General features: G+C 40.0%; 1 protein-coding gene across 1 annotated transcript in view; it reads left to right on the top strand.

Moving 5' to 3' along the window:
- LOC124792281 (RUS family member 1) overlaps positions 1 to 26,374 on the top strand; it is a 138,278-nt gene that overhangs the window by 85,550 nt on the left and 26,354 nt on the right. Inside the window, exon 7 of the mRNA XM_047257927.1 lies at positions 21,451 to 21,707. Coding sequence (XP_047113883.1) covers positions 21,451 to 21,707 — 257 coding nt within the window. The remainder of the gene's footprint in view (positions 1 to 21,450; positions 21,708 to 26,374) is intronic.

Below are 26,374 nucleotides of genomic sequence, written 5' to 3'. Positions count from 1 at the left end.
AGCAGCCGCCAGCCAGTTCCCGGTGATGGGGAACCCGTCCACAACCCGCTGCTCGGCAACATCCAGGTGGAAACACAAAAGTTTGTCCCTATTGAATGCGAGATCAGGACCCATGGGAAGGCAAGACAGTGCATCAGCATTCACATATTGAGCCGTCGGCCGGAAATGAATCTCGTAATTGAAACGAGACAAGTAAAGAGCCCAACGCTGGAGGCGGTGTGCAGCCTTGTCGGGAAGTGACGTTGATGGATGAAACGAGGAAACAAGTGGTTTGTGATCCGTAACAAGATGAAATTTGGATCCATAGAGAAAAACGCCAAACTTATGAAGAGCATAAATAATGGCCAAAGCTTCTTTTTCAATTGAGAATACTTTTGTTGGGCATTCATGAGCGTTTTGGAGGCATAAGTAATGGGTTGTTCAGAACCAACAGAAAAATGGTGCGCAAGGACTGCACCGACCCCGTATTGAGAGGCGTCCGTGGCAAGAACAAGATGTTGGCCAGATCGATAAGTAGCCAGACACGGGGCCTGTTTCAGCATAGTCTTCAGTTTCTGGAAAGCCGCATCGCATGATGTGGACCAGTAAAAAGGCATGTTTTTATGCAACAGGCGATGCAACGGCTGAGCCACCGAAGCAGCAGACCGTAAAAACTTGTGATAGTATGCTATTTTCCCCAAGAAGGCCTGCAGTTCCTTAACAGATGTAGGGCGAGGAAGGGAATCAATCGCAGCGACAGTTTGCTGAAGCAGACGAATACCATCCCGAGAAAGTTGAAACCCCAAGTACGTGATAGATGCCTGAAAAAAGTTTGATTTCTGAAGATTACACTTAAGACCGGCAGTCTCTAAGACATGAAAAAGTCTGTGGAGATTTTGAAGATGTTCGTCAGTGGTGGAGCCAGTGACAACAATGTTGTCCTGGTAATTTATACACCCAGGGACAGTGAGCAATAATTGTTCCAAGAATCGCTGAAAGAGAGCAGGGGCACTGGCAACCCTGAATGGCAATCGTTGGTATTGATAGAGGCTGAAAGGCGTGGTAAGGACCAGAAACTGCTGGGAAGCAGCGTCGAGAGGAAGTTCATGATAAGCTTCTGACAGGTCAAGTTTAGAAAAATACTGGCCTCCAGCAAGTTTAGTGAACAACTCTTCAGGTCAAGGCATAGGGTAAGTGTCGATAAAGCATTGAGCATTTACAGTGGCTTTGAAATTGCCACAGAGACGAATATCACCATTTGGTTTAGCAATGACAACTACAGGAGAGGACCACTCACTGGAAGTGACAGGAAGCAAGACCCCTGAAGCAGTGAGACGATCCAGCTCCCGTTTGACCTGATCACGAAAGGCCACAGGAATGGGCCGACCCCGAAAAAACTTAGGCCGAGCAGTGGTTTTGAGCGTGATTTGAGCTTCAAAGTCGTTTGCGCAGCCTAACCCAGGAGAAAAAAGGGACAAAAATGTCGTTGGCAAGGGATCCAATTGAGCATAAGGAATAGCATCAGAGATGATATTGACAGAGTCATCTATGGAGAAGCCAAAAACGTGAAAGGCATCGAAACCAAAAAGATTCTCTGCACCACAAATATTGGAACAGTGCGAATGACAGATTTGTAAGATACCTCAGCATCAAATTGTCCCAAGAGAGAAATCTACTGTTTATTGTAAGTCCATAATTGCCTAGTGACAGGTGACAGGATTGGAGAACCCGACTGAAGATACGTGTGGGAATTGATGGTAGTGGCAGCAGAACCAGTATCCACCTGCATGCGAACATCTCGACCAAATGCGAAATAACTTCCCTGGAAGGGAAGAAGTACAATTGACAGACAACACAGAATCAGAATCAGTGTCATGTTCATGAACATCATCTATATGGTCGGATTTGCAAACGGATGACACATGACCCTTTTTTTTGCATTTGTGACACACAGCCCAACGTTGTGGACAATCTTCTTGTGAATGTTTCGTAAAACACCGCGGACATGAAGGAAATTGCCGTGGGTTTTGTTGCAGTTTCTTAGAGGTTTGTTGACGCTTAGGCCGAGGCTGCGCTTGGGAGCATACTGTGGCCACGTCGGCCGGCGGGGACACACCACACGCTTCATCAACATCGCACAGAGGTTGTATTTCCCTGACGTCGCCCCATGCCTCTATTTGCGCTCCAGCGGCACAAGAAATTTCAAAGGACTGAGCGATGGATAGGACTTCATCTAGAGTCGGATTTGCCAACTGAAGGGCACATTGCCTAACTTCTTTGTCGGGTGCCAATCGGATAATAGCATCCCATACCATGGAATCGGCGTGGGATTCTTTGGGAACTTTAGTAACAAATTGACACTTTCTACTGAGGCCGTGAAGTTCAGCAGCCCATGCGCGATAGGATTGATTCGGTTGTTTTTGACAATGATAAAAGGCAGCACGAGAGGCTACCACATGTGTTTGCTTTTGAAAATAGACAGAAGTGAGCACATTTCAGCAAAGGACAAAGACGCAGGATCTTTCAAAGGAGCCAATTGCGACAACAACTGATACATTTGAGGTGAAATCCATGAGAGAAACAGAGACTTACATGTTTGTTTGTCCGCGACATGAAATGCCAAGAAGTGCTGTCGAAGACGTTTTTCGTAATCAGACCAGTCTTCCGCCATCTCTTCGTAAGGAGGAAAAGAAGGTAGAGACAACAGCAAGAGATGCCCCGCATCTGATGCTGCGACAAAATCACGAATCGCATTTGTGAGAAGCGTTTGCTGTTCTGTGAGACCCTGCAATAGTTGCTCTAAAGTAGCCATAGAAACATGTGGGTCAACGATGGAAAAGAAAAATCACTACCTCCTCGCTAATTGTTATAACTTCAAGTTGAACAAATATATTTCAAGGAAGACACAGTACATGAAAGTCACAGATAGTGTAAACAGAGTAAGACGTGTGTACACTTTAACAGTCAAATCATAACTGAGTCCGAGTCTAGCGGCCGCTGGCTGGCTGGCCACTTAGGTGACGCTGCTGATGCATGGCTGGCAGACAGCGCCGCATGTAGAGGCCGTGTGCAACTGCGCGGTGGCACTTTGAAAGATCGGCAAGTCACAACAGTTTATCTCACACATTCTAATCATGGTAATATAAAAACTGGAATTTTTTAGACATGTACAAAGCACTCCACAGACTCGCTTGTGTTATGAAAATCGGCGCGCCCACTCCAGGGTGAACTTATGTTAAACAGCATTCCCTCTTTCATAGGGGAACACATTTCCCATTCACAGCTTGATAGTGGCTCTTTATAATTTTCTATCACCTTCCCTAAATTCTTTTACTTTCTCCATATCGACAGGTACCTAACATTTAAATGTGCTTTTCATTTTCCGTTTGATAAATGCAACTTTCAGAAATTAAAAAATTCCCCATAATTGTGAATTGTCAATTCTATGTTGTGTAATCTATTCAACAGTTTGGACAATAATTGGAGACATGTTATCACTTTTTTTATGTATTTCACTTCATAAGGGTAGACTTTTTGTCCTTGTGAGATAGGGCAACTGTTAATTAGTTAAAACTGACTATTTATGCTACTTAAATGTGAAATTCTTGCAAATACAAGGCCAGCGAGTAAATTTGCTGTCTTAACAGTTTCGTTGCTCATAAGAGATGTTAATGGCTTATGGCCTGTATAGCAGTTGTTTCCTCAAGATGAGAATGCCATTTTAAATAGCCAATACTACCACCATTACATAGTACTTTGTTGTTAAATAATTGTGTTGACACATACTGAACTTTGCTTGTGGAATCTATAGCCAAACATATTTCATTTCTTGGCCACTCTGTCTTTTGAAACACTTTGTACCTCGTCCTGTATCCAGAATAAAGGTGAGACATCAAGCTATTTGTGTAGCTGTCTTTAATACTCTGAAATTCACTCGTACGTTCTCTGCTTGATGACCATGATTTATTTTGTTTACTCAAATTAATTTAATTTCAGAAATTCATAACGTGATCCCTGGTATATTTCTGCTGACACCTGTCGAGGTAAAGAAATTAAGTTGTTTGTTATCACTAAGTTCTGGGCATTGTTGGAAACAACTTCTTCTTCTTCTACCAACTTTTCATAATGTCAATGGTCTCATATATGGAATTTTAAAGAAAGGCTGATGATCTTTAATTTGTATCTTGCATACATACTTCACTATTATGCTTGTTCTCAGTGAATACACTTTTTCACATCCACTTATGAAAGGCATTTCTCTTCTTTAAAAGTCATGACATTTCAGTGCTCTTTTTGACTATTTCAGTATACAGTAGAGATGTGTCAGCTCCCGTGTATTGACTTCTGCTGGTAACTCCTCCTCCTAAAGAATTTGTGTCTAGAAATCTTTTCCTTTAAATAGGAGTGTATGAGTTTGAAGTGCTCCTAAAATGCTGTGGAGCTCACATTATATTATATACAGGAAACTGTTTAAAATTCTAAATTAAAAGCAGCAAGTTGAGGAACAAATAAAGCATATATCTAAAGGATAGGCTAATGTTAAATGAAGGTGGTGTATTTGCCACAGTTGGTAAGAAGCTCAAATCCTCCGAGATAGAAATTGAAACTGCATGTGAGATTGTCTGGGTAAGATTCAGTACCAGGGGTGAGCATAAACTTACAATCTGTTAACCACCACTCACCTCCAGATGTAACCAAAAATTTAGGGTAAATCTAAGTGTACTCCTAAACAAGTTTCCGAATAATCCTGTCATTACTGGAGGAGAATTTAATGATTCAACATAAGTTGGGAAAATTACAGTTTTTTAAGTGGTTGTAGTGGCAATACAACCAGCGAAATTACTAACTGTGATCTCTGAGAACTATGTAGAAAAGATTGTTTGAAATTCAACTCTTGATGGAAAGATATTAGATCTAATAGTAATAAATAGATATGACCTCATTGCAACTGATGTCAGTGACCATAAGGCAGTTGTATCATTGATGACTACCAAAGTACAGAGGGCAACTAAAACAAGTAGATGGTTTTATATTTTCAGCAATCTACATAAAGAGGCAGTAGTCTCCTATCTCGATAAGGAACTTGAAACATTTAGCTCCCAAGAGGAGCACTTAGAACAACTTGGCTCAGTTTATAAGAATAGTTGACCATGCACTGGATAGATATGAACCTAGTAGAATAGTTAGTGATGGGGTGGACCCTCCATGCTATACATTCACTGCAAACAAATTTCTAAAGAAAGACAGACTTCTATATAATAGGTTTAAAAACAAAGAATGGTGCTATAGATAGGGGATGGTAAATGAAACATGTTTGGCTGTCGGAAATTCCCGTTACAAACTTCTAGGACATGTAGAGGGTGGTGAATACATAACATTTTGAATAGGAACCCATGTCCAGAAACGTATCGTTTCTGTTCTACTACAGTTTCAATGCAGATGATTATCTCATCCACACCCACGTGAGGAATGTACTTAGGCATGACCCAGTACAATTGTCGCAATCCATTTGAAAAGAATACTGACTCATTCCGTTATTACTTACGCATTTGCATTGGAGGAGGTATGGTCCAATCACATGACCCTGCAGAATACCTGCCCACACGTTAATTCCAAACCTGTCTTGAAATCCCTGAACATGCGTGGTGTGAGCGTTTTCATCCACCCAGACATGGCTATTTCGAGCAGTCGGAACACAATCCCTTTTGAACCTACATTCATCTGTGAAGAGAACTCGACGTGGAAACAGGGGCGCGTCAATGCAGCGGTGCAGGAACCATGTGCAGAAGGTGACGCATTTCTCTTTCATCTATTGCTACGAACTGTGACCTTTCTGACAGGAAATCACGAATCCAGTTGCACAACTGAGATGATATTCCATAGGCACACAACTTGTTTAGAAGACGTTTGTGAGGAACAGTGTTGAAAGCCTTCTGAGCTTTCTTCGCGATGTGGAAAGTCTGCTGCACCCATATTGTGTACCGTTTGTAAATGGTACGGATGTAATTGTTGCTCATGCAGGACGTTCGAGACGGTACTGTGACTAACAGCCATTGCACGCACAATTGTTTGCGAACCTGTTTATGGGCTATCTTCAAAGCAACGCAGTACACCTTCTTCAAATTCGGGAGTGTGGCATCACCGTGGAGCACCACAGTCCTGCCTCCTCATGGTGAAGGTTCTTGTTTCTCGTAATGCAAGAGCTGCTAGTCGGCTGTATCATGGACGTTTTCCACACCGTCACACTCCATTGCACAACTGTTTGCCCAAGTTACACAATGGCTGTATTCATTCAGTATCTCCTGTTAGTCCAATCTGGTATGGGTCCCATACACTTGAGCAATATTCTAGAACCAGTCACACAAGTGATTTGTAAGCGGTCTCCTTTGTAGACTGATTGCGCTTTCCCAGTATTCTACCAATAAACCAAAGTGTACCACCTGCTTTACCCACAACTGAGCCCACGTGATAATTCCATTCCGTAACCCTCAAAGTGTTGCAGCCAAGTATTTGTATAATTTGTATAAGTTGACCGATTCCAGCAGTGACTCATTGATATTAAAGTCATAGAACATTATGTTGTTTTGTTTTGTGAAGTGCACAATTTCATTTTTGAACAGTTAAAACAAGTTGCCAATTGTTGCACTTTGAAATCTTATCAAGATCTGACTGAACATTTACGCAGCTTCTTTCAGACAGTATTTCATTATAGATAACTGCATCAACTGCAAAAAATCTGAGGTTACTATTAATATTGTCTGCAAGCTCATTAACATATAACAAATTTCCCTGGGGCACACCTGACTTTACTTCTACATATGATGACTACTCTCCATCCAAGATAACATGCTGTGTCCTTTCTATCAGAAAGTCCTTAATCCATCACAAATTTCACTTGATACACCATAAAATCGTACCTTTGACAGTAAGTGTAGATGTGGTACTGGGTCAAATGGTTTTTTCAAATCAAGAAATATTGCATCTACCTTACAGCCACGATCGAAAGCTTTCAGTATGCTTAGTGAGAGAAGTGCAAGTTGGGTTTCACATGATCGATGTTTTCAGTATCCGTGCTGGTTGCCATGAAGGAGGTCATTCCCTTTGAGATACCTCATTATGTTTGAGCTCAGAATATGTTCTAAAATTCTGCAATAAATTGAGGTCAAGAATATTGGACGGTAGTTTTGTGGATCACTTCTACTACCCTTCTTGTATATGGGTGTGAACTGAGCTTATTCCAAGCACTGGCCACGATTTTTTATTCAAGGGATCTATGGTAAATTAAAGTTAGAAGAAGGTCTAACTCAGCTGCAAATTCAGTATAGAATCTGACAGGGATTCCATTAGGCCCTGGAGATTTGTTCAATTTTAACGATTTTAATTGTTTCTCAACACCGCTGACACTAATCATCCATCTCTTCAGTGATACAAGGATTAAATTGGGGCAATTCTCCTGAGTTTTTGTTTGTAAGGGACATTTGAAAATGGAGTTAAGCATTTCAGCTTTTGCTTTGCTACCTCAGATTCAGTTCAAATGAGACAGTTCCTGTCTCATTTGCTAGGGACTGGACACAAATTTTGGTGCCACTCACAGCCTTTACATATGACCAGAATTTCTTTTGGTTTTGTGAAACATCATTTGGAAGGCATCCACTTATGTTTCATGGGATGTTTTATCATGCCCACCATTTACAAAACTGTTATTTTCCTAATAGATTGTTGAATGATTAAAGTCTCCCCCAATGATTACTGCATGAATATGTACAAGTAAACTGATTGAGAGAGAGAATGGAACCGTTTGGATGTATTGAACCCCATATTATTGAAATTCCAGTGAGGAAAACTTTGAATCATTGTGTGAAACAATACTTTGAAGCAAGACTCCTAGGCAAAAATGTTTTGATAGAGCTAACGATAGTTGTTGAATTCATGGAAATGACAAACGGATATCTTCTGTATGTGTTGACAATAATTTGCCATTGTCCCCTTTAGAAAGGATCAGCAAAATCAATACGGACACACTGCTAAGGGCCATAAGGTCCAGGCTGATTGAAAAATTCGTGGCATTAGGCTACCTGGATGTCCGCACATGCGTGACAGTAGGCAGTCATCTTTTCAGTCTGCTTATCAAGACCAAACCACGTACAATGTTGGCATGCTAACTGCTTAGTTTTAATGCTTCCCAAAAGTCCTGTATGTAAAAATCTCAAAACTTTTGCTGCAGTGACTTGCATTTGATCATAAGGCATATGCAAGAAATCATATCATTGTGAAGAGAAAGGCTGTTGGGTTTTGCATGGTATTTGGCCACTAATGCATCTGAAACTGACTAAGAGGCTATCCTGTCTGAATTTAGTACTTGAATATTTGTAGTGACTGATCCTTTGCAGTAGCTCCTGCAATCCCTTGATGGTCAGTGGAAAAGTTTGCAGTGCTTGTGAAGCAGCTCAATCAGTTTAAAGAAAAGAAGCTTCTGAAATGTCACATTTCACATCATTTCCCATAGGTAAGCAAGAGAGTGTGTATGATTTGTATGCTGTGCCATACGGAAATTAAGAATTTCTATTGGTAAGTGAAAAGAATAAAGACCGACATTGCAGCTTCTTTGTTGTACAATCAGGCATTACTTTCATTGAATGGAAAAGGACAGTCAGTGACATGATAAGTTGGGGAAAAGATTTTCTGCCACACAAATATTGATTAAATTTTGTATTGCCATATATGGTGGATAAGGCTCCCTTTGACAGCTGACTTTAGTTGAGTTGGGCCTTGTTCAATGTTATACACATAATTCTTGTGTGGCATTCATTGTTTCCAAACCTTGCGAAATAAAATTGCCCTTTTTCTACGTGATGATGCATCAATGGCAAGCATTACCAGTTTCTGCTGATCGAAATGAATAAGAGGTGGGCAACTAAACAATGCAGTTTCCAACTTATGAAATGATCATTCATCTTATCCAGTTCATTGGAAAGGAACATTTTCATGCCAGAAGCAATGGAAAGGAGCAGCAACTTGTACTGTGTTCAAAATAAATTGAATGTAATAGTTAAGTTTTTGTGGAACTGCTTGTAGTTCCCATAGATATTTATATTTAGGCCCCGGTAATCTTAGTCAAGAACCAAGTGCTCTGAGTGTCAGTGAGATGTTCCAAATATTCTACATCTACATCCATACTCCGCAAGTGTGTGGCGGAGGGTACCCTGAGTACCTCTATCGGTTCTCCCTTCTATTCCAGTCTCGTATTGTTCGTGGAAAGAAGGATTGTCGGTATGCTTCTGTGTGGGCTCTAATCTCTCTGATTTTATCCTCATGGTCTCTTCACGAGATATACATAGGAGGGAGCAATATACTGCTTGACTCCTCAGTGAAGGTATGTTCTCGAAACTTTAAGAAAAGCCCGTACTGAGCTACTGAGCGTCTCTTCTGCAGAGTCTTCCACTGGAGTTTATCTATCGTATCCGTAACGCTTTTGCAATTACTAGATGATCCTGTAACAAAGCGCGCCGCTCTCCGTTGGATCTTCTCTATCTCTTCTATCAACCCTATCTGGTACAGATCCCACACTGCTGAGCAGTATTCAAGCAGTGGGCGAACAAGCGTACTGTAACCTACTTCCTTTGTTTTCGGATTGCATTTCCTTAGGATTTCCAATCCTTTGGAACGCTACGCTCTTCTAGAGACCTACGGTATACCGCTGCAAGAAGGGGGGCAAGTTCCTTCGCGTATTCTGTGTAAAATCGAACTGCTATCCCATCAGGTCCAGCGGCCTTTCCTCTTTTGAGCGATTGTAATTGTTTCTCTATCCCTCTGTCGTCTATTTCGATATCTACCATTTTGTCATCTGTGTGACAATCTAGAGAAGGAACTACAGTGCAGTCTTCCTCTGTGAAACAGCTTTGGAAAAAGACATTTAGTATTTCGGCCTTTCGTCTGTCATCCTCTGTTTCAGTACCATTTTGGTCACAGAGTGTCTGGACATTTTGTTTTGATCCACCTACCGCTTTGACATAAGACCAAAATTTCTTAGGATTTTCTGCCAAGTCAGTACATAGAACTTTAATTTCGAATTCATTGAACGCCTCTCGCATAGCCCTCCTCACACTACATTTCGCTTCGCATAATTTTTGTTTGTCTGGGAGGTTTTGGCTATTTTATGTTTGCTGTGAAGTTCCCTTTGCTTCTGCAGCAATTTTCTAACTCTGTTGTTGTACCACGGTGGCTCTTTTCCATCTCTTACGATCTTGCTTGGCACATACTCATCTAACGCATATTGCACAATGGTTTTGAACTTTGTCCACTGATCCTCAACGCTATCTGTACTTGAGACAAAACTTTCGTGTTGAGCCGCCAGGTACTCTGTAATCTGCTTTTTGTCACTTTTGTTAAACAGAAAAATCTTCCTACCTTTTTTAATATTTCTATTTACGGCTGAAATCATCGATGCAGTAACTGCTTTATGATCGCTGATTCCCTGTTCTGCGTTAACTTTTTCAAATAGTTCGGGTCTGTTTGTCACCAGAAGGTCTAATATGTTATCGCCACGAGTCGGTTCTTTTCAGATAAAGCACTTTAAAAAATTTCACTGGATTCTTTGTCCCTGTCACCCGTTATGAACGTTTGAGTTTCCCAGTCTATATCCGGCAAATTAAAATCTTCACCCAGAACTATAACATGGTGGGGAAATCTACTCGAAATATTTTCCAAATTATCCTTCAGGTGCTGAGCCACAACAGCTGCTAAGCCAGGGGGCCTATAGAGACATCCAATTACCATGTCTGAGTCTGCTTTAACCGTGACCTTCACCCAAATTATTTCACATTTCGGATCTCCGTCAATTTCCTTCGATACTATTGCACTTCTTATCGCTATAAACATGCCTCCCCCTTCACTGTTCAGCCTGTCTCTGCGGTATCCATTCCAATTTGAGTTTGGGATTTCATTACTCTTTACATCTGGTTTCAGCCAACTTTCTGTCCCTAGTACTACATGGGCGTTGTGATCGTTTATTAATGAGAGCAGTTCTGGGACCTTTCTATAGATGCTTCTACAATTTACTATTAGCACATTAATATTGTTATTCCCTGTTGCATTTTGCCTACTCCTACTGTGCCGCGTTTCAGGAGGCGTCTTGTCTGGCCTAGGGAGGGAATTCTCTAACCTAAAAAACCCACATGTGCACTCCACACGTACTCTGCTACCCTTGTAGCCGCTTCCGGCATGTAGTGCACGCCTGACCTATTCAGGGGGACTCTACATTTCTCCACCCGATAGCGGAGGTCGAGAAATTTGCACCCCAGATCTATGCAGAATCGTCTGAGCCTCTGGTTTAAGCCTTCCACTTGGCTCCAAACCAGAGGACCGCGATCGGTTCTGGGAACGATACTACAAATAGTTAGCTCTGATTTCACCCCGCGAGCGAGGCTTTCCACCTTCACCAATTCCACCAACCGCCTGTACGAACTGAGGATGACGCTTGAACCCAGACGGCAGGAGTCATTGGTGCCGACATGAGCAACAATTTGCAGTTGGGTGCACCCAGTGCTCTCTATCGTCGCCGGCAGGGCCTCCTCCACATCTCGGATGAGACCCCCCAGCAAGCAGACAGAGTGAACACCGGCCTTCTTCCCCGACCTTTCCGCTATTTCCCTAAGGGGCTCCATCACCCACCTAACGTTGGAGCTCCCAATAACTAATAAACCCCTCCCCCCGTGTGCCTGCTTGGACCTTGCTGAAGGAGCGGCCACATGTCCACTTACAGGCAGAGTGGGCGACGCCACACGGCCAGCCTCCACATTGACCCTCCGCCTCGTGCGCCACGAACGCTACTGAACCCGCCGCTCCCCTTGGGGAGAGGGTGGCCCAACCACGCCCGGTACCCACGAAGATGTCTCGACAGCAGGGACAGTGGGTGAAGCATGTAACACCTGGGGTTTACCATGCGACGCACCAGACTCCTCACTGCCGCTACACTCCATGGCAGCAGCCTGAAGACGGCTGACCATGGCCATCAACACGTTCAGCTGTTCGCGAACAGTGGCCAGCTCCTCCTGTGTCCGTACACAGCAGTCACACATCCTATCCATCCTAAGAAATCAATTTACTGTAGAGAGTTAATCAACTTTTAACTAGACTGCTAATTCACTAAAGGCGGCTGATTGTTGACTAAACTGCGGTTGCTAGCCACTTCTTGTAGAAAACAATGAAAATAGCACTACCTGTCTCTGGACTGTATTGAAAACAAACACTAGCACTACTGGCACTATGGTTAACTAAAGGGACTCTCTCTGACTGTATTCAAAAGAAACATGAAATCTATGGAACACTATTACTAGCACTCGATAATTAAAGCTTCCTAAAAGCAAAAACACGCAGAAGAAGAAGTGACAAGTAAGAAAAATACAATTAATACTTAAATTAAGGTAGCTCGCTGCACATATTGAAAAAATGAATATTCCTGTGGCAGTGAAAACTTCAGAAAGTGATTCCAAATTTTTGAGATATTGTTCTGGTGTTTGGTTGCTCATATACAGTTCCTGTGTGTATCACCAGGAGGAGTGGGTGAGGATTCAGATTCTGACATCATCATTTATTTCCATTTTCTCAAATCTACATTTGTGTGGAACAGAAGTTATTTTGTGAGTCTTTAGCGGTACACTTGTGGTGTATGTCCTGACTTAAGGCAGTATCAGCATTCTATGCAGCAGAAACGCAGTGTTTGCAGTCATTCATTATGTAGCACTGAACAAAAGTCTTCAGAGTGAACGAAATTGCTGGAAAACTTGCCAGGCACCCTATGCCCTGCATATGCCATTGCTTGCGGCTTTTGTCAACATGTGCCACTCGAGGCTGGGCCCTCTTAGAACTGTCTTTGGTCTTCATTGCAACAGGCACATAAAGTGTAGCTCCAGGAAGTCTTGCACTTCCTGAGATTGTCACTTTAAGTGCATCAGTGAGGAATTGTAAAGTAAGATCCACATCAGTTGTAATGAATTACAATTAAAGTTCCTACTTCACGAATATGTTACTCAGTGACGGATGTCCACTGCATCGAATCCTTTGTACATCAGTGAGACGAGGACTGCAATGCTTGAAAATCTCAGCCCATATTCTGTTGTCAGTAATGTTCTGAATAATTGCATTGTAAAGCATTTTGTCTTAAAATAAAGCTCAACAAGCACAGTTAAATTTGCAATTCCTAGTCATCCCATTGAGTTCAGCAACCCATCCCCTGTAAGATTGATTACTGTGATGGCACATACAAAATATCTTGAAATGAGCAGCAGCCATACGGACCTGGGAATCCAAAGATTCATCTAGCTTACTAACAACTTTCTCCTAGGTAGGGTTTGGGTTCTACTAGGGGGAACAGTTTTCAACACAGGCACATTATTTCAATCCCTGTCCACAAAAAAGGAAGAATGCTGTGAGTCATCTGAGATTTTGGAGGCTGAGAAGTGTTGCTACATCTGCAGTTCATACCCTGTCCAGTCCTCATGTTTTGCACGGTAGGAATAAAGGAAGGAGGTGGCACCTGGCCCCCAGAATTTTGTGTTTCGGTTGTAGTTGGTTACTTGGCTTGTTGTGCATCCAGGAGTCTAGTAATGACCAACAGTAATGTTGATATTTCCTGGCAATGAAAACTTAATAACTGTTATGAGTGATGGCTCTCCTGTGGTTGCTGTTGTATACAGAAATTAAGTACACAAGGAAAAAAATTAGTTACTTTCTAATGCTGCCATTTTGACTAATTTGATGTTGTCTGAAGTGGTTGATGATTAATTCTATCCTGTGCATCCTAAAATCATTATCCTGCCCTCATCATGAGAAATGCCTATTGTGTCCATAGGTTGTTTGAGGTAGCTGGACAGTCCTTGAACACTCCAAACATGTAATAAATGATTAAAACACAATGCATGTCCACAACATGTGCGACAAAGTAAACTAATACATATCTTTAGTGTCACTGGTTGTCTGTTCCACGCTGTTTCAGAAATAGTTTTGTATTGTCATGGAATATCAGTAACATTGTACAATGATCATAGTTGTATTGTCACTGTGAGTCTTTGGAGATCCGAGGCAGAGCAAGGTGTGCGACATTTTAAAAAGACTGGTACAGTTGCATGCAGTCAGTAGAAGTGAAGAGGACATACTCTGCTGGCACCATTGATATGAATATGGCAAGCCTTAGTGGAGAGCGCCTCGCGGAGGCATCTACTGACTTTATGTATAAGTGCCACATATTCTGCTGAGATGTGTGGAGTGTGTGATGTGCCCAGTGCGCAGGCATCATAAACACTGTCGATACTGCAGAACTGATGTGCTAAACTACTGTCCAATATCCTTGACACACATTTGCTGTAGAATCTTAGAACATATTCTGCCCTCAAATGGAATGAAGTGTCTCAAACAGAATGACCACCTCCATCTCATCCAACATGAATTCAGAAAAAATAAATCATATGTACCGAACTTGCATTTTTCTCACATGATATCCTGAAAGCTATGAATAAAGGCAGTCGGGTAGAGGCAGTATTTCTCGAATTGTAAAAAGTGTTTGACTCAGTACAGCATCTATACGGATTATCAGAAGTATGATCATACAGGATACAAAGTAAAGTTCATGACTAGATTGAGGATTTCTGGATAGAGTAGCTGCAGCATGTTATCATGGATGGAGAGTCATTGGGAGATGTGGAAGTAGCTTCGGATGTGCCCCAGTGAAGTGTGTGGGGATCTTATTTGTTCATGTTGCATGCTAATGACATTACAGGCAATATTAATTGCAACTTCAGAGTTTTCGCAGATGGGTAAGTTATCTAAAATGAAGTACTGTCTAAAAATAGATGCAAAAATCATCAAATCTTGATGAGATTTGAAAGCGATACAAATATAGAAAACTTGCTTTAAATATTTAGAAACGTAAATTTGTGCGTGTTACAATGAAAAAAAAAATGTAATATACAATGATTACAGTATTAAAGAGTGGGTGTAACGGACTGTAGGGTTTTGAAATGGAGTGAGTATGTGGTACCCCTACCAAATAGGACTAGCATAGATATTACACATATACAGAGAAGGGCAGCATGAAGGGTTAGGGGTTTGTCTGGCCCCTCTCTCTCTCTCTCTCTCTGTGTGTGTGTGTGTGTGTGTGTGTGTGTGTGTGGGGGGGGGGGGGGGGGGGGGGCGTGCGGGTGTGAGGATAAGAATAGATTAATTACAGCATCCACAGCGGCATTTAAACAATATTTTTTTCCCCACAATCTATACATGAATGGAACAGGAAGAAGGCCTTCAGGATAGTTTGCAGAGCATGGATGTAGATGCAGATGTGTAGGTCAGAGACTCACCCACTCTATAAAGCAGGAGGGTGTTCTGTGGCAGATCTGACATTGCTGATGCAGGCATATGTTTTTTGGAACACATCATTCAGTGTCACGTACCATCATCCACATAAATGGCATTTTTAACTCTGCAACATTCCAATGATGCAGGCCAGTGGAGGCAGTACCATACCATGGAGGACATTCATCTGGGCGTCCATGGGAACTGTGGTAGTAATCAAAAGGTACCATAACAGCTTGGACTGTGTGAACATTATCATGAACTGCCTGCATTACTTCATGCCTATTTACCTTCCCTGTCAGTGATAGTGTCTTTCAGTAGGGCAACTGCCAGTCTCAAAGTCATAATCATGCTACAGTGATTCGAGGAGAATGCTAGTGAACTCACAATGATGTCTTTTGATCTAAACTTGGTTTTAACTCATCTGTGAAACTATCATATTTTCTTCCCACTGACTGTTGGGGAAGTACAGTATTCCACTTTTCCTTATTGACTGATTAAATTTAACACATTAGCTATTGTTGATATGCGGGTTTCATACGAACTGCCCCTCCATGTTGCCTGTTATATTTCTTTATTAATCTGAGTAACTACTCAAGGTAGTCCAAGAGAGAACTAACTCGGTTGCAGTTTTTCCATCGAATTTCAGAATTCAGAGTTCATCAGAATTCCGAACAAATGACTTTCTTAAATTTATTCGTACAACTAATTGATATGCTTGAGATTCCATGCAAAGAAAGGACGGGACCTTAGTTTCTCCTGGAAGACTTCAGACCAAGACTTTGCTTTGAAGAGCCTGTCAGATTCTTTGAATTACTGATATCTCGTTATGCAGCCTGCCCTACTGGAATGCATGCTGTAGGTGGCTTACCAAAAATCTAATTTATTTTTTCTGACCATGTCACAGAAAATATTGTATGAAATTCTTTTAAAAATAGTGCTGAGTGGACATCACCGTAGAGTTTAAAGATGGGGACCCGCTGTGCAAAATTTAAGCTCTTCCCATGTGTCTTTCTTCTTCTGGCATTCTTTCAAATGCATTCCAGTTTTTCCCTGTACCATCTCCAAGTTCGTCTGGAGAAGTTCTACACTCTCCCTAATTTATTTGTAAGTTTATGCACAGCAGAAGGTTAACTATGTGACTCTCTGTGTATCACTGTGAAGTCCTTCTTGTGTGTCCAACTGTTCTACATGTGTCATCATAAAGACAGATGTTGGGTCAGTAACCCTCATCCTAGTGTTAATATTCCATTAGCTTTCTCTGACATCCAGAAACAATTTCAGTAACTTAAGATTAAAATTTAGTTCCAGGTTCTTTACCTTTTGCTGTATCACCTAATGTAATTCTCTCTTATTGTAGTGCTTATGTTCTCTCAAGTTTACGTTACACAACTTGCATTCAGTTTAGAAATTTGGATCTACCTGGCCTCCTTGTCCTTCCGGTGACTTTTGATACCAAATTTATTTTTAATATTTTAATGGCAGTGGCTAACCAGCTGCTCATATCTTCTACATTTTATCAGTGCCTTTAAACTTGTCCTCTGTGCTATTTTGTCTGTCTGAAGCCTTTGTTTGAATTTTTTAATTGCTTGCCATCCATCTTCTAAAAATCTCTTTCATGAATCATCCTTTATGCTTTCTGATTTATTGATAAAGGTTTCAAGTCTTTGTATACAGCTCTCAATCAAGACAGTTATCCTTATCTCCATATGGGACCAGATCTATTGACATGTTTCAATAACCTGTGTTATGCACCAAACAGTGCCTGCGCTTTCGTTGATTAAAACTTTAACTTCCCCTTTCCAGTGTTCCCAACAGTCTGCTCTATCTTACCATAGTAATTATCTCATTATAAAAATAACTGGATAGATCCTTCTGTGAATGTGCTTGGGGGGCAGGGGGTGCTCTGCTGTACACAAGGTTGCTTTTGTACCTGGTGAGTGAGTGCACCTGGATGTGAGATTTATGCCATTGTTTAAGTTTATGCTAATGCTGAAGCCTGTATTGAAGCCAAAACCAATGTAGTCCAGTGTAAACAGTGGAGACTACAGTGGTGGCTTTTTTGCCAAATCTGTCAGGGTCAAACATGCACTCAGTATAGGTATAGATATTTTATTTGCTAACAAAAATAATTGTTGCCAATGTATGAACTTGATTTTTGTACATCACATAATTACATTACATCTATAGTGTTGTTATATGATTTACTATGCAGGAGATGGAACTAAATTTAGACTTATCCTATTTTCCAAAAGCTTTAGGGTTTTTCCAGTGCTGGACCAGGTGTCAAAATTTAGGGAAAGTTTCTGTAAATGAGCTGAGTGTATCCTTGATAAACTGTTGCACTGTAATTAGTCTTCTTCTGACATAAAGAGTATTTATATCAATTGTTGGTTGTTCAATGACTTCACACTTATTTGGTACTGATTATCTTTCCTTCCCGTATACAGCCCTTCAGTGACAAGCCTATGTCCTATATCTTCCCGTATATCTCCTCCCATATAAGGTGGTAAATTCCCCCAAGTTTGGCTGTTACCATTCTTTGTGCAACATTTTCCCAGGGCAGTGTCCTAATCATTTATGTAACACTGTCATTCTGTAGACTCCCATTACATAACTGGTTGACTTCTGGTGTACATCATCTGTGTGCTTTGACCAGTATCTTTGCTGATGATTCCTTTCTGCAGAATATTCCACCTAGCATCTTTCAGTGGACATGTAGGCTTTCTCCTTTGCACTATGGTTCTTCCCACCCATTCATTTCCTTCATTAACATACACAGAGATCTGTATTCCTTATTTACTAGCACACCGGCTGTAGTTTCCCAGCACTCAGTGTCACACGCAGCTGTTGGCATTGTTCTGTTTTGATGTTGTCTGGTGCCTGCTTTTACTAATATCTTATAAAATTCCTGCTATTTGAAAAAGTGACCAGTTGACTCTTCTGTGCATTCTGCAAAATGCCATTTTTATGCATCCAGTTTTATGATGACTTCTAGATTCTTCTGCAGTAATCACATGTATGACATGAATTTTCATTGAATACTGTGTAGCTGAGCTACTTATTTAGTGCAACAGGCAGAGTTTTGCATTTCAGTAATCAAGTTTGAGTGTGTCTGAGAGTATTTATTTTTTTGTAATTCTGGTCTGCACAATAATGGTGTGGTATACACTATTTCTTAAATGATACATATCCTATGACTATAGTTCTTTTGGTGTTGGACATAACAGTTGTTGGTCGGACATGTCAGAAGTATTCATGGAGCGTAATAATCAGCTAAAAATGAATTTCATGCCATAGGGTGAAACAATACATAATTTTATAACTTGGAGAAGTTAAACGTATATATTACATCTAGTAAGAGCAGCCATTTTTAATATTTTGTATATGCTACCAGTGACAACATTTCTTTCACACACATACATAGTCTTCAGAGTCAATTCCTGAAGCTACCTCTCTGCATCTTCAAAGATTTGGTGACTCGCTGGGGCATACCTCTCTGAACTTTTAGCAAAATCATGTCAGAACTACAACCTCTGACAAACATGAAGTGGAATGTTTTCTAGTGTTTTGGAAACTTGTTTGTGAGAATGACAATCATTTCACACAGGCAATGGGTCCGGCAACATGTAGGGGTCCAAGATACTATTTCCCAACATTCTGGCCATATGTTGATTCTGAAGCAGATCTGACATTCGTGATCACAGATGATACACAGGATAATTTCACACCCATGGTGGGAGAGTTGCATATCAAAGAAATCCTCTAGTTTGAACACAGTTCCATTAGAACATATTACAGTTTTTTATGATATTAGATAGGAAATTCCAGTTTTCTGAGGATTATATTTTTTTGTCACCAACTGACTTTCAGATTCTTAAGCTATTGTCAGGTAACAACTGAATGTTGCAAACACCAGTAAAATTATTTTCAGCTTGCACAGATATTATTTATACAGAAGATACAAAAGGTGGAAAAAATGATGACATGTAGAGTGTTTACGAAGGGAAGTACTACATTGTTTTTTGTTACACAGAAATAGTTACATTAACTAAAAAAGGAAAGCTGACACTTTTGTTTACCTACTGTGGTTGACTTTACCAGATATGATGCATTTGTACAACAATGTGTTGCAAGACATTAATTTGCACGATTTATATCAATGTTAACCACATGTGTTGAACTGTGTGTTTGTCATCCTGCACAGTACATAAGAGTATGATTTTAACGGTCTAAGAACATTGTACTCGGTAATGGCGTACAGCTGCAATATAGATTGTACAGAAGAAAAATACAGTAATATACAGTCAAATGGCGATGTATTATTTCAAAAAATACTGTATGACCATAGCTCAGCACCATCAAAAACTTTTTATTGAAGGTTTTTATGTTCGGATAGATTTAAAAAATAACAAAAAATAAAGTTAAATTTTCAATTTTAATACAGTATGTATAACTAAGACGTAATTTAATGGAGGGAAAAAAGGAAATTGAGTTTGGTCATTTAATACTAAGCTGACATTCTGTATCACATATTTGTTGATTTATGGAAGGGTCAGCTTCCTTGCTTTCTTAACTGAAAGTAAAACTTCACATTCTACATTATATAAGTGGTCTTTAGTTAAAAGATGGTTGGCAAAGGTAGAATCTTTCTTTTGTAAGCTGCAGCTCTGCCCTGATTGATAGCATCCTATGAAAAAAGAAAAAGTGTAATTTTAAACCAGTGCAATACATTTTCAGTCGGTAGTAAGAAAACTGGTACATCAGTCCATATATAGCTAAAAAGTTAGATAACCACAGAAAAAAGGTAAAATCTTACAATAACAGACATGCATTTTACAGTACTGATAGCATACCAAAATTTTTATTCAATAGTACAACCCCGCTACAACCATTGGCACAGAGGGATGTGTATAAAATCATATGCAAGCACCATGGAAAAGTATATGTTGGTGAGTCAGGTAGAGCTGTAGCAGTTGGGTTATCTTAACACAAGAGAAGATGGAGATTAGGAAAGAAAGAGTCAAGCTATGCCAATCATCTTTTAACTGAAAACCACACATATAATGTAGAATGTAAAATTTTACATTCTTTAAAGAAAAGTAGAAAGATGGCCCTACTGGGAGTCAACAAACATATGACACAGAATGTCAGCATAGTAATAAATGACCAGACTCGGTCTCCTTTTTCCACTCTGTTAAATTAAGTTTTAGTTACAAATACTAGATTAAAATTTTAAATTCAGCTTTATTTTCCCTTAGTTGCTATATTTCTCTCCACATAAAAAATTTTGTTTCCTCTTTAGGTTTCTGTACCTCAGTTTTTTAAAAAAGAACCCATATAGGATCACTTTGTTGCCTGTCTACCTGTCCAACTGTTAAAAACACAGCTTCTCAGGAACAGGCAGATGTATCAACTTGAAATTTATGTCACATACTAAGTGTGGTGTCACCGCCAGACACCACACTTGCTAGGTGGTAGTTTTAAATCGGCCGCGGTCCATTAGTACATGTCGGACCCGCGTGTCGCCACTTTGTGATCGCAGACCGAGCGCCACCACAAGGCAGGTCTCGAGATACGGACTAGCACTCGCCCCAGTTGTACGGACGACTTTGCTAGCGACTACATGGACGAAGCATTGCTCATTAGCCGAGCCAATAGTTAGAATAGCCTTCAGCTAAGTCAATGGCTACGACCAAGCAAGGTGCCATTAGTAACATTGCATGTATCTAAAGAGTCTCACTTGTATCGCCACAATCTCCAGATGTACCAAAAGGATGGATTAAAGTTAAGTAATCCAGAAGCTACATACTTTTCTTTATAGCATTCATTACGTATCCTGTTTCAGACCTCACGCCATCCTGCTTTAGCTTAGCGCGTGCCTTTCGGCTTCCTCTCATTGTGTCTAGGCTGTCTTGTCTAGACACAACACTAAGGTCTATGGTCTGTTGGTGGTGTAAAAAAGTTAAGTTTGTAAGTCAGTGCAATCAAAAGATATGGCCATTTGTCTCACAAATTTGGTTACAGACTCACTCATTAAAACCCATAGGATACTTTCTGTTAACTTCTGTCAGCCCAGTGTTCATTACTACTTTCATTTAATGCTAATTTTGTATGTTGTTTCAGAACAGTACCTCGGTGGATTCAAGATAATTCTTGGTGCATCTTTAAGCACTTTGGTAGCCAGAAAGATAGTGACTTATGAGAAAGTAAAGTTGCTGCAAGATCTTTTCCATGGTAAAAAGTACATGTTGATTCCAGATTTAGACTCCAGAATAGTCAGTGTTGTCTTCAAGCCAAAAGAAAAACCATGTGATGTAATAGAGGCATTTTTTCATGCAAATTTGCTAACATGTATGGGTGATGTTAACTATGATAATGTGGTAAGTTTATTTTTATTTTTGCCAAATTTACTGTTGTTGCTGTGTTCATGGTTTTAATAGTGCTCAGACTTTTTTGTGTTTCAACACATTGCTGTTACATCAGAAACTGTGCTGTGTTGACCAAATACAGCACATTCTGTTTGTATGTATTTAAAAACAGCGCTTGGCGTAGTGATTATCTAACACACTACTCTTGCTGCTTTGCTGCTGCTGCTGTTGCTACAAAGCTCTGTTGTCAAAATCAAATATGAGATCATTCATAAAACTCAATAGGACATTTTTTTTTTTTTTTTTTTTTTTTTTTTTTTTTTTTTTTTTTTTTTTGAGATTTTGCATAGTGAAGAAAATTCCTGTGAACTGTATGTGTAAGAATACTACATGATAATTATATATTGCAGAGTGAAATGAAATGGGTCTCATTATGTACACAAGACTGTTTTAAGTTAGGAATATGTTTCATGTTGAGTAGACAAGCATATTAGTAATGGTAAGAAGTATAGTGTGTTAACTCTTAGTTGGCAGGCGGCTCCCTAATCCTGAATTGAAGTCAGTAGATGTTTGAAGGCTTCGGGTAGCAGGCATTTGTTTCTCTCTCTCACTTTTTCTACACACGCAATATTAAGTGGTAGACTGTGTAGTGTAAGGTAGCTATTGCCATCTGATTTGTTATTTATTTTATTTTAATTTTACATTTCTAGTTGTGCAGGACCAAATTGAGGAGCAAATCTCTATTAAATTACGACATAAAAGTAATAACAGATAAAATAAAATGTTTATGAACCCAAAAAAAGACAACCTATAAGTTTTTGTAAACACTAGCAACAGTATAACATTGGAATCTGCTTAATTTTTCAAGGAACTTCTTGACAGAATAGAAGGCATGACCCATGAGGAAACTATTCAGTTTTGATTTGAAAGCATGTGGATTACTACTAAGATTTTTGAATTCTTGTGGTAGCTTATTGAAAATGGGTGCAGCAGTATACCGCATATGTTTCTACACAAGAGTCGAGGAAGTGCAGTCCAAATGCAGACTCGGCTTCTGCATAGTATTAACTGAGTGAAAGCTGCTAATTCTTGGAGATAAGATGATATTGTTAAAAAGAAATAACAGTAAAGAATATATATATCGAGAGGCCTATGTCAGAATACCCAGACTAGTGAAAAGGGGGCACAAGAGGTTTGCAAACTTACACCAATATTTCCCGAACTGCCCGTTTCTGAGGCAAAAATATACTTTGGGGATGGAAAGAGTTACCACAAAATACTGTACCATATGACCTAAACAAATGAAAATAAGCAAAGTAGACTATTTTTCACATTGAACTAACTCCAGATACCATTCAAATAGTGAAAATGGCAGCATTAAGGCTTTGAACAAGATCTTGAACATGGGCTTTCCACAACAGTTTACTATCTATCTGAACAGCCAGAAATTTGAACTGTTCAGTTCCACTAACCATGTTCCCATTCTGTGAAATTAAAACACCGGGTTTTGTTCAGTTGTGTGTTAGAAAATGTAAAAATTGAGTCTTACTGTGATTTAGCATTAGCTTATTTTCTACAAGCCTTGAACTTGTGTCATGAACTGCACTATTTGAAGCAGAGCCAATGTTTCAGACAACATTCTTTACCACCAAGGTAGTGTCATCAGCAGACAAGTATTTTAGAATTCCCTGTAATATTAGACGGCATATCATCATATAAATAAGGAACAGGAGTGGCCCCATAACTGACCCCTGGGGCACCTCCCATTTAACCGTGCCCCACTCACACTCCGCATCACAGTCATTCTCAATGCTGTGAATAAAGATCTTTTGCTGTCCATTGTGAAAGTAAGAGATGAACCAATTGTGAGCTACTCCCCATATTCCATAATGGTCCAACTGCAGAAGCAATATTTTGTGACTAACACAATCAAATGCTGTAGTTAAATAAAAAATATGCCTAGCATTTGAAACTTTTTGTTTAATCCATCCAGTACCTCACAGAGAAAAGAGACTGTAGCATTTTCAGTTGTGAAACCACTTCTAAAGCCAAACTGTACATTTGATAGCTAATTGTTTGATGTAAAATGATCAATTAGCCTTACATGCACAGCCTTTTCAATAACTTTAGCAAATTCTGGTGGCATAGAAATAGGTCTAAAATTGTCTACATTATGCCTTTCTCCACTTTTATAAAGTGGCTTTACTACTGAGTATTTTAATCATTCAGGTAACTGACCATTATTAAAGGAAAAATAACAAATATGGCTAAGTACAGGGCTAACATGCACTAGGCACTCCATCATATCTATGAGAGTCCTTAGTCTTCAGTGATTTAATTATTGACTTAATCTCCCCCTTGTCAGTATCACAGAGAAGTATTTCAGACATCAATCTCAGAAAGACATTTTCCCAAAGAGTTATGTGATTGCCTGTAGAAACTAAGTTTTTATTTAATTTACCATCAATGCTCAGAAAATGATTGTTAAATACTGTACATACATCTGACTTATCACTAACAGAAATATTTTTACTACGAACTGACATTATATCGCCAACCTTGTGCTGCTGACCACACACTTCCTTTACAACTGACCACATGGTTTTAATTTTATCATGTGAATTAGCTATTCTATTTGCATACCACATACTCTTTGCCTTCGTAATAACATTTTTAGCACCTTACAATACTGTTTGCAGTGGTCTACTGTAGCTTGATTGTGACTACTTCTAACATTTTGACATAATTCCCACTTTGTTCTACATGATATCCTTATCCCACTAGTCAGCCACACGGGCTGCCTTTTACTGCTAGTACCCTGTTTAGAAAGTGCTAATGAAAAGCAACTTTCGAAGAGCATGAGAAATGTGTTAAGAAAAGTATTACATTTGTCATCTATGTTATCGACACTATAAACATCCTACCACCCTTCTTCCTTAATGAGTTTTCAAAAACTCTCTATTGCCGCTGGATTAGCTTGTAATTATATATAATATTTGTTTGAGTACAGAAACGTTTTAGTGTTAAAATTTCTGTATCATGGTCTGAAAGGACATTCACCGTTTTATTACCATAATGCACATCTAGTTACGGACAATGCACAAAAGTACTCTCTGTGGCTGGCTACTGTTCCCCTGCACTCTGGTTGGAAAAAACACAGTCTTCATCAGGTCATATTAGTTTAGGAGATCTTCCAACATCCTTTTTCATAAAAAAATTAATATTGATATCACCACACGCAAAGAACTCTTTGAAAAGCAGCCAGCTAATCTGTGAAGGAAGCCTATGCATTGTCAAATTATTTAAGTCGTGCTTTGATACACCAGTAACGTCAGAGTCAACATCTACAAGGAGTTCACGAACTTTATAACTAATAACTCTTATATTTTGGTGTGATATGCTAATTCCTTCTCTGCTTGGATACCTGACTTCCTCTAAAGGTGATTCCTTTGTTAGGGAGACTTCCTTTAAGCAGGGATACCTATTAGTTGACTTCAGTCTGAAAAGGTGCAGCTCTAACACCAACTACTACAGGAATTTTTCCATAAGTGATCCCACCACCACCCACCACAGTGTCACCTGTAAGCTTTGCCGGCCTCCCATTTCCCATACCTATTGAGGTCCAGGCCATGCCTAGTGAAACCTGATCTATTGATAGACTCAGTTGGCAGTATTGCAATGTGATCCATGCCTTCCACCATCAGTGCCTTCTGTGGCCCCATGTTAACACACCCAATAGCAGCATTAAGTTAAGGCCAATCATGATACTGAAACACTTGCATGAAGTGCACATTAGTGCCACCAGTTTGTCTAGCTATCTTTACCAGGCCCCACCTACATCATATTCCCCACCCCTATCAATACTATTCCCTGCTCCACCCACAATCACTACCTGATCCTATTTCATAAAATTCCTGCGTAACTCCCGTATGTTAACAGTCACCTGAGCTAACCCTGCATTAGGCTTCACAATGCTGGTGACCTAGTACTCATTCCCCAACAATTCCTGCAACTGCTGGTCCAAGCCTCTGCCATGCGAAATACCTAGCAGCAGAACCTTCTTCTTTCTGTTAGAATTTGCAACTGACGTACAGTTCCTAACTGATGAGGACTGTTCCTTTTTTACTACGCCTACATCTACAAGAGGTTCTTCTCCAGTCGACTCTGACAGTTGATCAAATCTATTGCATATATGCAAAATACAACTGTCTGAATATCTCCTCCGCCTAGCTGCCTTCTTACCAACTGCCAGTTCCTACTCCCCAGCACCTTTCACCCTCCTTAACCTGTCTAGTTCCTCCTTTGTGTCTTGTAACTGCACCTGAAGGGCACAGATCTTACACTCCCGCTCATCTTTCAATTTATTTCTGCTACAGATTCTGCATTCCCAGTAGAGGATCTCACTGGAATCCCCACTGGCTTCCCCATTGTATCCCCCCCTCCCCAATGAAAATACTTTGAGCAAATCCCACACTGCAACCCACTACTCAGAAACTTACGACAAAGCCCACACTTCTCACTTATAGTAAAATTTTAACAGTTACTGAAAAAACTAAATGTCATGTTACCTAAGTTCAGTTACAACCACAAAACTATTTGAAGAACTAACAATAGTGGTCTCGAAATTGTCTCTTTTCTAAGAAAGAAACAACTTTTAATAATAGTACTTCACCACAACC

Source organism: Schistocerca piceifrons, chromosome 1, assembly GCF_021461385.2.
Source record: "Schistocerca piceifrons isolate TAMUIC-IGC-003096 chromosome 1, iqSchPice1.1, whole genome shotgun sequence".
Taxonomy (NCBI): domain Eukaryota; kingdom Metazoa; phylum Arthropoda; class Insecta; order Orthoptera; family Acrididae; genus Schistocerca; species Schistocerca piceifrons.
The sequence above is the reverse complement of the archived record's forward strand: the minus strand, read 5'-3'. Positions and strand labels throughout refer to the sequence as shown.